At 37.1% G+C, this 13,368-nt stretch overlaps 1 protein-coding gene across 3 annotated transcripts in view; it reads left to right on the forward strand.

The window, feature by feature from the left end:
* UBN2 (ubinuclein 2) overlaps nucleotides 1–13,368 on the forward strand; it is a 92,203-nt gene that overhangs the window by 69,860 nt on the left and 8,975 nt on the right. For 2 of the 3 annotated variants that reach the window (XM_055421343.2, XM_055421342.2), the window contains one exon: nucleotides 543–10,699. The exons of the other annotated variant lie outside the window; for it this stretch is intronic. In XM_055421343.2, coding sequence (XP_055277318.2) covers nucleotides 543–592 — 50 coding nt within the window. In that variant the 3' untranslated portion in view covers nucleotides 593–10,699. Of the gene's footprint in view, nucleotides 1–542; nucleotides 10,700–13,368 lie in introns of those variants that run through there. 3 annotated transcript variants of the gene reach the window in all.

Below are 13,368 nucleotides of genomic sequence, written 5' to 3' on the forward strand. Positions count from 1 at the left end.
CAGACTTTCCTACCTTTTACATTTGCCAGGTTAGGACTAAAAACAAAGATGCAGCTGGAGTTTTCACTCCCAGTGTGGTCCATTCATTTACATAAATAATTGAGAGTTACTAACTGCTATGTCATGGCAAGAAATTTTTACTTGCATGAAAATGAAGTCGACCTTGCAGTTGACCTTGTTTTCTAAGTGAATCAAAAAATGTGATAAGTTCCTTGAAGGAGGGGCACTGATTGTGTTTTTACATTTCTTTATAATCCTCACAGCATTTGACACAGTTGACTATAAGATAGATAACAAATACTTGTTGAAATAGTATTTGTAGGACACTGGAAACCAATTAAACCATAGTCATTTTGAGATAAGAGAATATTCTTGTTCATATCTCAACTTCTCTGTGCTGTAATATGTAAGGTACTAAAGGTTATCTTTCTAGCAATGTCGTCATCCATGTGAAAATTAGAAGTTAATTGTTTGTTTTGCTTCATATGCTTTTATTTTTTATGACATGCCAACCCATACTGATAAAACACCTCTTTTCTCAGATGGAGGCCAAAGTAAAGGGGACACTAAATTACCACGGAAATCTCAGTGACTTCCCAGCAAGCAAAGGAGATGACACACTTGGCTGGCTGTTGGAACCTACCTGATGGGAAAGTACTCGTGTGGTCATAGGGCTGCTGTTCTGTCGATGTTTACATTCTCTCGTCCCAAGCACTGTGGTGAGGAGGAAAAAGAAAAGAAAACATTACTTGAGTAAAGCCAGGTGCAGGAGGAAGAAGTGCTTTTGTGCAAAGTTAAGTGTGACCTTTAGTCTCTTCTAAAGAAAGACAAAGTTACCGTATTAACTGACTTGAAAGAGACTCAGTTGTCAAACCCACAGAAATACAAATTTGATTTTTCCCTGGGCAGGAAGAAGGAAATTGAGGATTTGGGTAAACTCCATCCATCCTGGGGGTTGGATCTGAACACTTGTAGACATAGTTGCATAATAAAAGGCAGTATACCCCAAATTAGGCCAGTTTGTCAGGAGTAATGGTCATGTCTGAGTGGACTATGCAGCAAATTTGCCACAAAAAAAATTTAATGGCCCTATGTCTGATGCAGACAGTAGCTGAGTATAAATCATGTACCCTCAAAAATCCTGAACAAACTTGAATCTTCTCCAGTGTGTAGCAACTCCTGTGTAAATCAGTGGACTAAAGATGCTTCAGGAAAGTTATTTTAGCACAGTGATATATATTACATTTTTTTAAGTAAAAAAATTGAGCCTGTTGCTCATAACAGATGAAACTTAGATGTCCCCTTTTTGTAAAAGGGTCAATTACATCTTCCATTCAGAAGCAGGTACTTAACTCTCTTCTTCAGGTGATTTGTGCATCTGGTGTTGACTGGTTAATTCTTATTTCCATTCTTGATGTTAAAATGTGACTTGTGTTCACATTTTCCTCTTGAGAAATGGGGATCTTTGTTGTAGGACTGCAGCTTTGGTCCACTTAGCCTTTGCAGGCCTGCCAGTATGAACTGTCAAATTCCCCCACCATCACTTTAGTTCACAACCTTTCCTTCTGTTCTTTTAGCTAGTGGTATTTCAGGTGATTATTAACTATTGATATAAACAGGTATAAGTGTGTATTGCAGTGCTTCTTCATTGGTCATTCATATGGCATATATGTATTTGGGGGGGAGTTTTTGAAGATGGTATTTTAAAAGGAGGAATTAAATTAGGATCATTGTGTACAGGGGATTATTTTTATAACAATCATAGTGCATTTTTACTCCCTATATCCACTGCAGTGAAACTGATTTGGAGCATTTGAAATTTTAAAGTTTTACTAATACTTAGAGTATTGATATATGAGTAAACCTGCAGATAATAAGACTCCGTTACTAGAGCTTCCTCATGCAAAATTGCTTGTTCAACAAAGGATGTTAAGGGAGAAATTTACAGTGTTTGGATACATTTTGTTGACTTTTTTCACCTCATCATTGTTCTAGTCCTTTTCTTCCTATTTAGGCTTCTGAATGTTTTCAAACTGTTAACAAGAATGGTGTAAGCTTGGTCCATTAGTAATGCCAGACACCTAAAAAAATTGCACCAGATTGGTAGTAGCAAGATTTCTTACATATGTTTTCATTACAAGTCACCCAGTACCATTAATATTTATCCAGATAAGGGTATTAATCAGGCCCTTTTTTCCTTTCATAAGCAAAAGTTCCAAATAGGCTTTAGGACTGTGAATAAATTAACACAGAATGCTTTAGATCTGTAAGCCCATATTATGACTTCAAAATCACATTGGCTTTCTTTACAGTGGAAAAAAAAATAGTTAATAACTGAAAACTTTAGTTCCAAGAATCTGTTACAATAAGGGGAAAGGCTTATTTCAGAGGAATCGTTGATATAATTACTTGCCTCTGAGAATTTAGTTTATCAGTAAAACAAATAAGAATGTTCTGTCAACCGTAGTAGATATTTTGGAAGGATACTGGGATGTTGCAGATAGGTTTTACTTGAATGGAGAAAGTTTGATTAAAGTTTGTTCGGTTTTTTTAACTAGGGAAGCTTACCCAGTTCTTGAGTTCTTCCAATGTAGCATACCTCTTGCTTTTATCTAATTTAGAGGGGAAAAAATGTCTGCTAATCTTTAGGAATTTTCCTTTGAGGAGCCACCTTCATTTACGTCCCCGAACAAGGAGAGAACACAGTGCAGATTCATCTCTCTTCTGGTGGAGAGTGGTGCATGGATTCATCTGTGTGTGTATTTTTGCACACATATAGTTATCGATAGATGAGTTCAGTGGTAGTTTAAGCTGAGGAATGACAACTTTAATTTGTTAAACCCATCAACTCTGAATCACACCATATGAAGACCCCCCCATGATTCTGTCTTAATTCAAGAAGAGGGGGATTATCAGTTCCTCCTCCATATTGTTTTATAAACACCTGAGGGCCCTGGGCTCTGAGGCCTCCTCTGTGGAGATTTTATTCTGTTCTCTTCAATCCTGATTCTGTGAGAACTGCTGCCTCACCCCCACCACATTTTCATTACCTTCATCCATTTCAATCAAGACTGCCCTTTTATGTTGTACAAATGAAATAAACATCCTTGTATTTCTTAAAAAGTATGATCAAAGAGTTACTGCATGTAAATACCTATTTCTTTTCTAGGTCATAACATTGAAAATGTTGTCCATACTGTACAGTCACCTATTTTTACAGCTTTTCTTACTAAAAACATACATACAAATCAGTTATTTTTTAGCACAGAGGCTTGCGACTCATATTCTATTTTTGCAATTGAAAATCAAATTATGTTATTTTTTAAAGTGGAGAGTAATTGGAAAGGCTATAGAGCAATGTGTCTTTTCTGAAGAGCATTAGCAACATCCCAGTGTAAAAGTAATCAGCACACAGTTACATCCCATGCCACGGGATTCTTGATTCAGGAAAAGTAAGCTGTTTTCAACGGTCTTGTATTTTAAATTGCCTTCGCTGATGTATAAGCTGTTACTGTACATACAAGTTAATCCTCAGTATTCACAAGCAATAATGAATGATCAGCAGAGCTGTCTCCAGAGATAGCAGTGCTGAGCCTCGGCTGGAGACTGAGAGCAAAGTGTCAAGCTCATTCAGAGCCTCCACATTCGATGTAAGCAATAATTTCATTACTAGTCAGTTATAATTCTTTCTCATCTGCTTCTGAGATCAGAGGGTAAAAGAAATCATGATTTTAAAACCAATCGAAGAGATTAAGTATTGGGGGAAGAAGTAAAGTTCATCTGAGGTCCCCAGATCTTGATTTTGAGGGACTCAGAGCATTGTGTCAGCACATTCCTTCATGCCTGCCACCCCTTTGATGGATGTTGTTAGCCCAAATTTCTTTCTTTCTTTTTTTTTTTAATATCATAGAAGCTGAATAGGGTTTATCATATCACCCAGCTAGAAGGAAGAACCGGGCACACACCTGTTTGAATGCTGTGGGTTTGACACCTGTATGAAAACAACTTCTACGAAAAGATTTTTAACCCAGGATTTTTTTTTCCCCTCAAAGCAGATTTAAATTGTTTACTACCCAGGTTTGGAAAGGGCAGACACCTCTAATCTTTCTCCTCTCGTTGCCCTCTACCACACCCCCATTCCACCTCTACTTGGTTCAAGACATTTTCTGAAATGGAATTCTACTGTTATTCAAACTACCATTGATTACGCGAATACTGTGTCCCTTGGGATCACCTCTTAGAACTCCAATTAATCTATCAGATTTGCTGCTACATTTGTAAAATGAACTTTGCCTGTAATGTTCAACTTCAATTTACAGTTCTTTATTTCTGGGAGGCTTATATAATTTGACTCATGTATAGAACTAGGATACTTTATTTTAAGGGTGTACCATGAAAGCACACTGGTCCTTGTATTCTTTTCATCTTTTAGGTTTTGAATTTTTGTTTGCTCTTTTTGTTGGTCGATGTTTATTTTGTCCTGCTTTAAATTAGGAGAGTGAGAGAAATCTGCATTCAGGCCAAACTTGAGAACCTGCCCTGTGCTGTAGCACTGCGGTTTCTGCTGACCTTACGTTCTCAGAAGGGCACTTTCACTTGGTGTTGTGCATGCATGGTTGTTTTTGTTTGTTGTTTTGGTTTTTGCTTTTAGGGGGCTTTTGTTTTTGTAATAATGATGCCGAAGAAAAATGCAGTAGTAGGTAAATGATTAGAAACATGTTAGACAGTTTTATTTTATAAAATTTAAGAGGAAAAGTTTAGCTCTGTAAATCATTTCTTAGCTCTGGTAAAATGACTTATATTACTCCTCTAAAGCATATTCAATTCAGGCCTTTGTCTTTGTTAAGTGCCTTTTTTTTCTTTCTTTTTTCCCCTCTTTTGAAACTGTTCTCAGATATCCTAAAGTACAGGCTAATAATGTCAGGGGATTCAGGAGGAAGAATCTCAGAGTTGCCAAGATCATGTCATGCTGTAATATTCTTCTTTTTCTTTTATGGATATATGTGTAAGATACACACATACATGCATACATATATGTGTGTGTATATTTGTATACATGTGTAATATATATATATAAAACTACTAGCTGCTGTACCATTGCATCCTTTCCAAGCACTCCCCTTTTAATGTTTGCAAAATTTCTACCTTGTTTATTCCATTGCCTTTAGTTGATTTGAATGGGTAGATTGGGAAATTGTCTTCTCACAAGATACTGTCTTCGCCCTTTGAATATCTGTTTGTAGAAGTTAACAAGAACAACAGCTACATATAAAATAAGTCAGTTACTATAACTAAAATAAATTTAGTGGACTCATTGACTGTTCCTGGATGTAATCCACTGCTCTGTGCCCTACAGACTTGGCATGTGTAATACTAGAGAAAGCATTGGAATAACAAGAGTCTTTCCAGGTCAAGTTGATAAGATACATGATGTCAGGCAAGACTAAAGACATGGGAGAGCTAGAGTTAGAACCGTGGTATTTTTTCTGAGTTTTGAAGCAAGTTAGCAACTTTGTCCTTATTAAAAATGCATCATATACTCTTCTGGAATATGGGTTTTGAAGAATTCATATAGCTGCATATCTGTTAAAAGGGTAATAAACTTAGAAGTATAAGGACTTCAGATATGGAGGGAAACATGAACCCATGGCATTCATGAGAGAGCTTCAGTTTTCTCATTTGCCAAATAATTACATTTGGCTTAATATGATTTAATGGTTATTTATGTTTCTCCTTTGAGCAAAATAACGTAATATCAGTAATTAGTGTTCATCTGTTTCTTGTTGAAAACAGATGTGACATGTGAAGGGAGACTAAGTTGAACCAATCCTCAAAACCCAGTATAAATATGTCTAGTAAATGCCCCCTTTTAAATACATTTTAACTGAGGAGACTGGTGGCCAACAGGAGAAAGCAGAGGCTCCCGGCAGTGTCACTTGATAGCAAGACTATTACCAGGTGGCCTCGGTCAGTCATGTTACTCTTGATGTATTGTGTTTAGGGGGAATATCGTTTAACCTTTGTGCCTCAGATTACCCATTAGAAAATTGGGTATAATAATATTCAGCTACCTCCCAGGGATATCAGAGACTTTTTCAAAAATATTTTGAGTTTTTCTAAAATGTCCTATATAACTAAAAAAAGTATTATCATCTTCCTGCAGAGGCTAAAAAAATGTTTCCCTATGATGGGTATAAAAAGCACCATATGATTTTTAGGTTAAAAAAAAAATCACTGGAATTCTAATTTAGATACATATGTGTTATTTAAACATATTATATTTGTGGTTGGATAAAATGCTTAGTTCAGGTTAATAAGAGGGGAGGGGGTAAATAACACTAAGTTTCCTAATTATAAGTAGTTTTTTTTTTTAAGCTGTTTATAGTATTATTACATGTGTGATTTTTGCCAAGATTGTGGAGCTGAAGCTAGCTAAAGCGTGAATGGTTGGTTACTGGAGTTGATTAATGATCCCAAATGTTTTATCTGCCTCACTTCACCATGTTCTCAGCCTGATTTCCTTACATTACTTGTTTAGTGTTGAATATAGCTAAGCTTTTAACTTTCTAAGAATGAATGGGGGTCTCCTTCTTGTAGAGATTGTGTACTATTCCTGTAACCATAGGTTTATCCAGCTTTGCACTGAAGGGGCAAGCACTACACACAGTCTACTAGATGTACTTTAGCCAGTCTACCTTTGTAATTTATGCTTCTTTAATGCGAAAGAGTTGGAGCCATCAACTGCTCAGGTTGTAGAAAAATGGGAGAGAGGAGGCAGGTGTCTCTTCCTAGCTGGGGCAGCCGTGGGAAGGGTGGGGGTACAAAGAAATATATTTTGCCCAGCTCCAGGGAGGAGAGAAAGGTCATCTTATCCTACCCTCCATCGGGTATATGAAGCAGTAATACATATAACAACAGGAAACATTGGATGCTGCTTCTGTGTTAGAGCTAGATGCTGAGCACCATCTGTGAGGAGATGTGTGTAGATTTTGTAGCACATATTCAGGGTCGGGAAAGAGAATGTCAGGGGGTTAGGAACAAATGATCCAGTGTGAGTGAGTCGGGAGAAGGCCCCAGGCCCAAGTAGACGAAGTCTCTGAGTTAATTCCCAGAACTGGCTGAGGCCCATTTACTCTCTAGTGATAGGACGTTTTTCCTTACAAGTCACTTTTTGGTTTTTTGTTGTTTTCCAGATAAAGCCTTAGTTAATAGCCTCTAAATATCAACTATGCAGATAAACATAAACGTTTTTCACATTCTTCCTCTTTTTTCCATTCTTTAAATAACAGATGTTAATAAGACTTCTACCCAAAGAAATAAGGCATAAGGGTTTTGTTGAATGTGTGTTTGTTCCTCTCGGGAAAATTAATGGAAACATAAAAATAGAGATATTTTATGTGTCCATCTGTCCTAAAATGTGAACTTTATATTCAAAAACTAAGTACAGATTCTGGTGCACACTGTAGTTAGAATCATGGAATGTCTTCGGGTTGTTAAGATAAAACCATCCCAGTGTTCAATTCTGAGAAAGTTTTAGATTCTCTGGCACAGTGTTCAGGTTTGTGGAGCTAATAAACAGATGGTCAGACTATCATTACAAAGTGGCATTAAATATTATTAATGTCAGATTCTCATTCTTTCTTCACTTTCTTTAGTTTTCATTCTTCTTTTCTCTAGTCTGAGCTGTCAAGTTAACCATTTCATCAACCAGTGGCTACACTAGAATAAAAGTTGCTAAGAGTCTGGGGAGGAAAGGTTAAACTTTCACCTCCTTTTCTCATTCACGCTGGTCATCTACGCTGGGTCCCTACTAAATTTGAAAGTAAAGACTACAGGCATGTTGTAGGAGACTGTTTACATCCCAGCACACTCAGACAGGGACTGGTAGGATTTTAATCAGGCTGCCTTTGAATAACTTGATATTTTTCTCAGATATTCCCAAAGTACTATTTGCTTGAAAGTAGCTGTTTGCGATCTTTATTTAATTTCCTCATACTGTAATATGTAATACTTCTGCTTTTCAGACTTCCTTTCATATATCCATTTTAGAGCAGGTTAGTACTTAAATTTTGGACACTTTCCCGAACTGTTACCCAAACAGGTCAAGAATACTTAAAAATAAATAAATAAATCTAAGTAGCATAATTAAGGGGGGTCTATATGTCCAGGACTTAGAATCATCACTGGTAACCTGAATTTTTTTTTCTCTTCTCCTTTGTGTTAAAAATAGATTTCTGTACTATATAATATAGTAGTAGCTACATAGCATGGCCTCTTCTTGATACTTTTCAAGGTTATTCAAAAGAGAACTCTTATTTGTTTTTATTATTTGTTGGGCTCTTATTTCACATAATAGTCTGCCTTGCTTCTTTTCATTAATACCTCTGGAATAAACCTACTTTACAAAGGTCTGCGTCAGAAAGGTCGTATGAGCCCTTAGTACCAGTTTTAGGTTCCTCAGAAAACTCTCGATATATTATTTGTTACTGTTTTGCCAATAGTAATATAATTCTATTTTATCTTGTCTAGTTTTAAAATATTTTGTAACAAAGCACTAATGGAAACTTAATTGAAACACAAGCAAGGTGACTATTACCTTAGATAACGTGGAGATACTGTTTTTTAATTTAACAGTTCCATCTACCCTCCAAGCACATTTAGGAGTTGGCAGTAATCAAGACTAGGCAAGTGGCATATTCTTCTATGTGACAACCTGCTACATTACATTTCATGCTCTTCTGGCCATAAACTTCCCTCCATTTTTGCTTCTCTCATCTGTTTGCAGGGGTAGTGTGCCCTGTGCCAGCATATTGGGTTTTCTTTTCTGTACCTGTGAAATTACCAAGAATTACCCCCATTTTTGGCCAGAGGCATTAAAAGAGAAATTATTCTCAGTTGACAGAGTTATTACTGTTTTATATAGGTAGTCGGAAAGTTGACCAAGTTTGGCCAACTTTTAAAATCCTGGCTATGCTTACATAATTAATTACATAGACCTTCTGAGACTTGTAGATAAGCAAGGGGCCCTTGCACCAGTAGAGGTAGGTTTCCAACACACACAGTTTTTTTGGCCAGCCTCCAGAGAAGGGATTCAAGCTTTGTACTGCTCTTTTGTCGGCTGTCATTGAAAAATTATATTACAGAATGTATCAAAAAATATCTAATTGTTCTTAAAAGTATGTAAATCTTGGAGCTTGCCCTTCCTTGTCTTTGCTTGCTAAACACTCGCGAGCTGAAAAGGAAAGGAAAGGAAAGGAAATCTCTGGCTGGTGAAAATTTTGTGCCCCAAATAACAAGTTAATCAAAGTCTCCCAAGGTAAGCAAGTGATGAGTGTTTTCTCGTTTATTACAAGAAGAAAATTTGTTTGCAGTTGTAAAAATTATCGTGGGACTACAGACCGATTTGCTATAACTGATTGGAAATAAGGATTCTAATTTTTAGTCTAGGTAAGCACATATGTCCAACTCTTGCAGTATGAATTTTGATAAAGGAAAGACTTTTGTTTGGTAACAGAAGGAAAAACGGGACTTATTTATACAGTGGATATTCACTCTATAGAGGAATGTCCCTCCGGTTACACAGCATCTTTCTTGAGCCACCTCCCCACTTAATATAGATGCCAACAGGTTTTACAATGCATCTTGAAGGAAGGAGCATAAATAATTGCTGCTCCTCTGGGTGAAAGGCCCTGACTACCATATTGTAGTTGTTTTTAGGGAGGTGCGTTTTTGCTAACTTGAAGGGATATGCTGTATTTTAAATAACTGTGTGACTTAATATTTTGGGAATTTTTTTTTTCCTCCTTTAAAACTGGACCTGAACACAGCTTTGAGTTGATATTTGTAATAATCTCAGGACCTGAAAGATTGTAGCATTTAGTGTGTCTTAAAAATTATGTACTGTACCAGCCATGGATTTTTGTAAATATACCTGTCTCCCTTTTTTGTATTATTTTAGTAAAAAAATAATAATAATAAATTTAAATAAAAGGGGGTGGTGATGAGATGTGAATGGGTGTGGGTATGTATGTGTGTATGTTTGTATAAGGCTCTTTTGAGATGAACTGGTGCTTGTTTAATTTCCGGCTCTAATCAGAGCAGGAATATGGACAAACTGCTGCTACCGAACCCTGCACTGAGCCTAGATGTTTCCATTGTGTTTCCTAGTGACTGATCAGGAAATGACTAAGTTAAATTCTTCTTCCTACTGCCATCTTGCCTTTGAATTCTCAGTTCTACACACTTTTTGAACTTTAATGGTAAAGCTTTCCAAACTTTGGGTGGTTTGCTGGTCTCTAGCTTTTAGAGAGCTCTTGTCACTATTTTCTAAGAAGAAAGGAGGACAGGTAAAATTTTTTAACCCCCCCAAAAAATCACATTTCATAAAATGCTGATGACTTTTGGATATTTGAGAGGACTTAAACATTCCTAGATGTGGATCTGTGAATTTAGTAAATTGACCCCCATTGATATATATACTCCTTCAGTGCAGGGATTTTTTTTTTTTCTTCTTTTTTTCGCAACAGCCTTGCTCATATTCCAAGTGTAGCTAAGCAAACCCCTGTTTTAAAGCAGGAGCCTTATTTGATTGTGTAGATGTTTTCCTGTCTATCCTTTGTGACAGGGCCTTTTACATGAGTGTTTTTTTCTTTTTGTATGTGTTACGTGTTGTATTAAATAAAGAGGAATGTACATATTATTCTTGTGTCTGTTGTATCATTGAGTTAACTTGAATTTTAATATCTCATTCTTTCAGTGGTACTGGAGTATCTCTTGCCTGTATCACACTGTTCTGGGCGCTGTGGGATACAGAAATCAGGGCATAGGCCCTCCCCTCCATGTATTTACAAAGAGTCTGCAATCATATGACAAGTTAAAAGACAACAGTTCAAAATGTGTCACAAGGGTGTGGTCCATGGTCACCTGCCACTTGAGTTCAGAGCAGGGGAGAAAATGGGCTGGAAAGATCTGAGGAGACCTTGTCAGGTTGATGGCATTTGAACTGGGCCTCCATGGATAAATGGGGTTTGACTGGGAAGGAGGAAAAGGGAGCATCCTGAGCAGACTCAGGAAGAAACAGGAAGGAGGCCAGGCTGGTGTGAGGTGGGTGCTGGGGTGACTAGAGGAAGCCAGACTGTGGGAGTCCTGGAATGCAGGCTTACTAGGTTCTTCCTTCAGATCAGAGGGTGTGTGCCTGTGTGCGTATGCCTGCCTCCAGGGTCAGGGCTTGCAGTTGTAGACACAGGATGCTCACCTAGTTGCTTAGGTGAGCATCTTTTAGTCTTACTTGTAGAGGACTTCTTTAGGGAAACTATTGGCATGAGAAAAAAGTGAAAAAAAGAATTTAACTTAGAAATCCAGGTAGGGAGTGGGAAAGAGGGAGAAAAGATAGCAATTTGTGAGAGAAATCGAACAGTTTCGTCATTTATAAGTGCATATTTGTATATAAGATACAGAAAAGAACATATGCCTTCAAATATAAACAGTCCTCGTCATCAGGCAGAAGAGGGTAGGCTGCAAGTGCTTTTACAAAAAACTAGTAACATTTAAGGCCAGTTTTTCAAAAGTGTGTTTTTGGGAGTAACAGCCCCTCAAGAAATCTGTAGCTAAGTAATCTGACTGCTGCTGCTGCTGCTGCTAAGTCGCTTCAGTCGTGTCCGACTCTGTGTGACCCCATAGACGGCAGCCCACCAGGCTCCCCCGTCCCTGGGATTCTCCAGGCAAGAACACTGGAGTGGGTTGCCATTTCCTTCTCCAAGTAATCTGACTACCATCTTGCAAATGTGGATTAACGTATTAAAAGTGCCATTGTTAAACAGGATTTTTTAAAGCCATAATTTCCTCAAGCTTCTTTGACTGTGGAATACTTTTTTTCATGTAACTTTGATTAACATTAAATTATATATAAGGCATGTGAAGCACTTAACACAGTGACTCATAGTGAGTAGTAGATAAATGTTAGCTTTTATTATCATTTATACTAGTTCTGTTTTATTATTGATTATATGGTGTATATATAGATTTTTTTTTAAGTTTTTAAGAAGAAAAAACATGGCCCAAGGAGTTAAGGATTTCAGAATAACCAAGTCAATTTAGAGCCAAGAATTAAACAGACACAGCCTGTTCTCTGAGGCTGAATTGAATGAGGGACAGATGTCCAGAGGGGTTGGTTCACAGGAGATAGAAAACTGAAGCAGCAGGTATGTTTTATACTTGTCCATGTAGTCAAGAAATCATCTCCAACTTTAGCAGAAGAGTGTCTGTGGCTAGTTAGGAAAAGTGACAACTGTAGATGGAGCTCAAAGGCAGAAGTTAACTTTGTTTTTACAAATGTGTTCTAAGGGGAAAAGGGACTCATACAAGGGTGTTCATCTGTGTTGCTTATAACAGTAAAATTTTGAAACAGCCTAATGTGCTGGAGGGGATTGGTTGAGTGAATAAAATCACACTACTAAATAAAATTGTTTTAAGATAAGAAATGATCAAGATGTCCATGTATTATTAATAAAAGAGCACTTAAAGTGTTAATGCACATACAAATACACAGAAAAAAAACATGGACATACGCTTCAAAATACAAAGAGTGGTGAGATAAATGCTTTTTTATCTTTTTACATAAATGGATTTTCAATGAATGTGGATACCATGAATAAGTTTTTTGGTTTGGGAGTTTTGTAAAGAAACAAAGAGGTGGGCTTAGTTGGAGAAAAGGGGGAAAAAATGGGAAGGAGCCTCTTGCTATCTAATCACTGGGAGACGGGAAAGAATTTATTTTTTCCACTCTGACCCCCAAATTGGATCTGGTTTAGAGGGAAGACACAACTGAACTGCTTGATATAAAGATTTTAGGGGGAAAGATTATTCTTGCACTTGGTTAAAAGAAAAAAATACCAAATACATGACTGTACAGAGAATGCGAAGCATCTTTCCTACCCATTGCCCCCCTTTTCTCCCCCAGACCAACCACTGCTACCAAGTTCTCCAATTAAAAGTATAAATATGTATCCAACTTTTTAACATTATCTTGGAGGTTATTCCATGTCAGTACGTAGAGACCTGTCTTTACTTGTTGACAGTTCACACAGTATTCCAGAGTTACAGTACCACAGTTATTGATGAGTGGTTTGATAACTATTACAGGTCAAATTGTGCTGTCTTTTAGATATTTGGTGTCTGCATGCATAACCAAACCAGCAGTCACAGGTTTGTTTTGTAATGGATAATAAGGACCGACATTCCAGATTTGAAACCCGGTGTCTGGAATCTGCGACATTGCTTCGTATGCATGTAAAGCTTTGAGGAATACTTGAGAAAATAAGTATTTTTTTTTAAGAGTTTTGAAAATTGGAAGTAAAAGCAGAAGAGCTG

This window comes from Moschus berezovskii, chromosome 3 (genome assembly GCF_049115385.1).
Source record: "Moschus berezovskii isolate FMDL1 chromosome 3, NW_MosBer_1.0, whole genome shotgun sequence".
In the NCBI taxonomy this organism is placed as follows: domain Eukaryota; kingdom Metazoa; phylum Chordata; class Mammalia; order Artiodactyla; family Moschidae; genus Moschus; species Moschus berezovskii.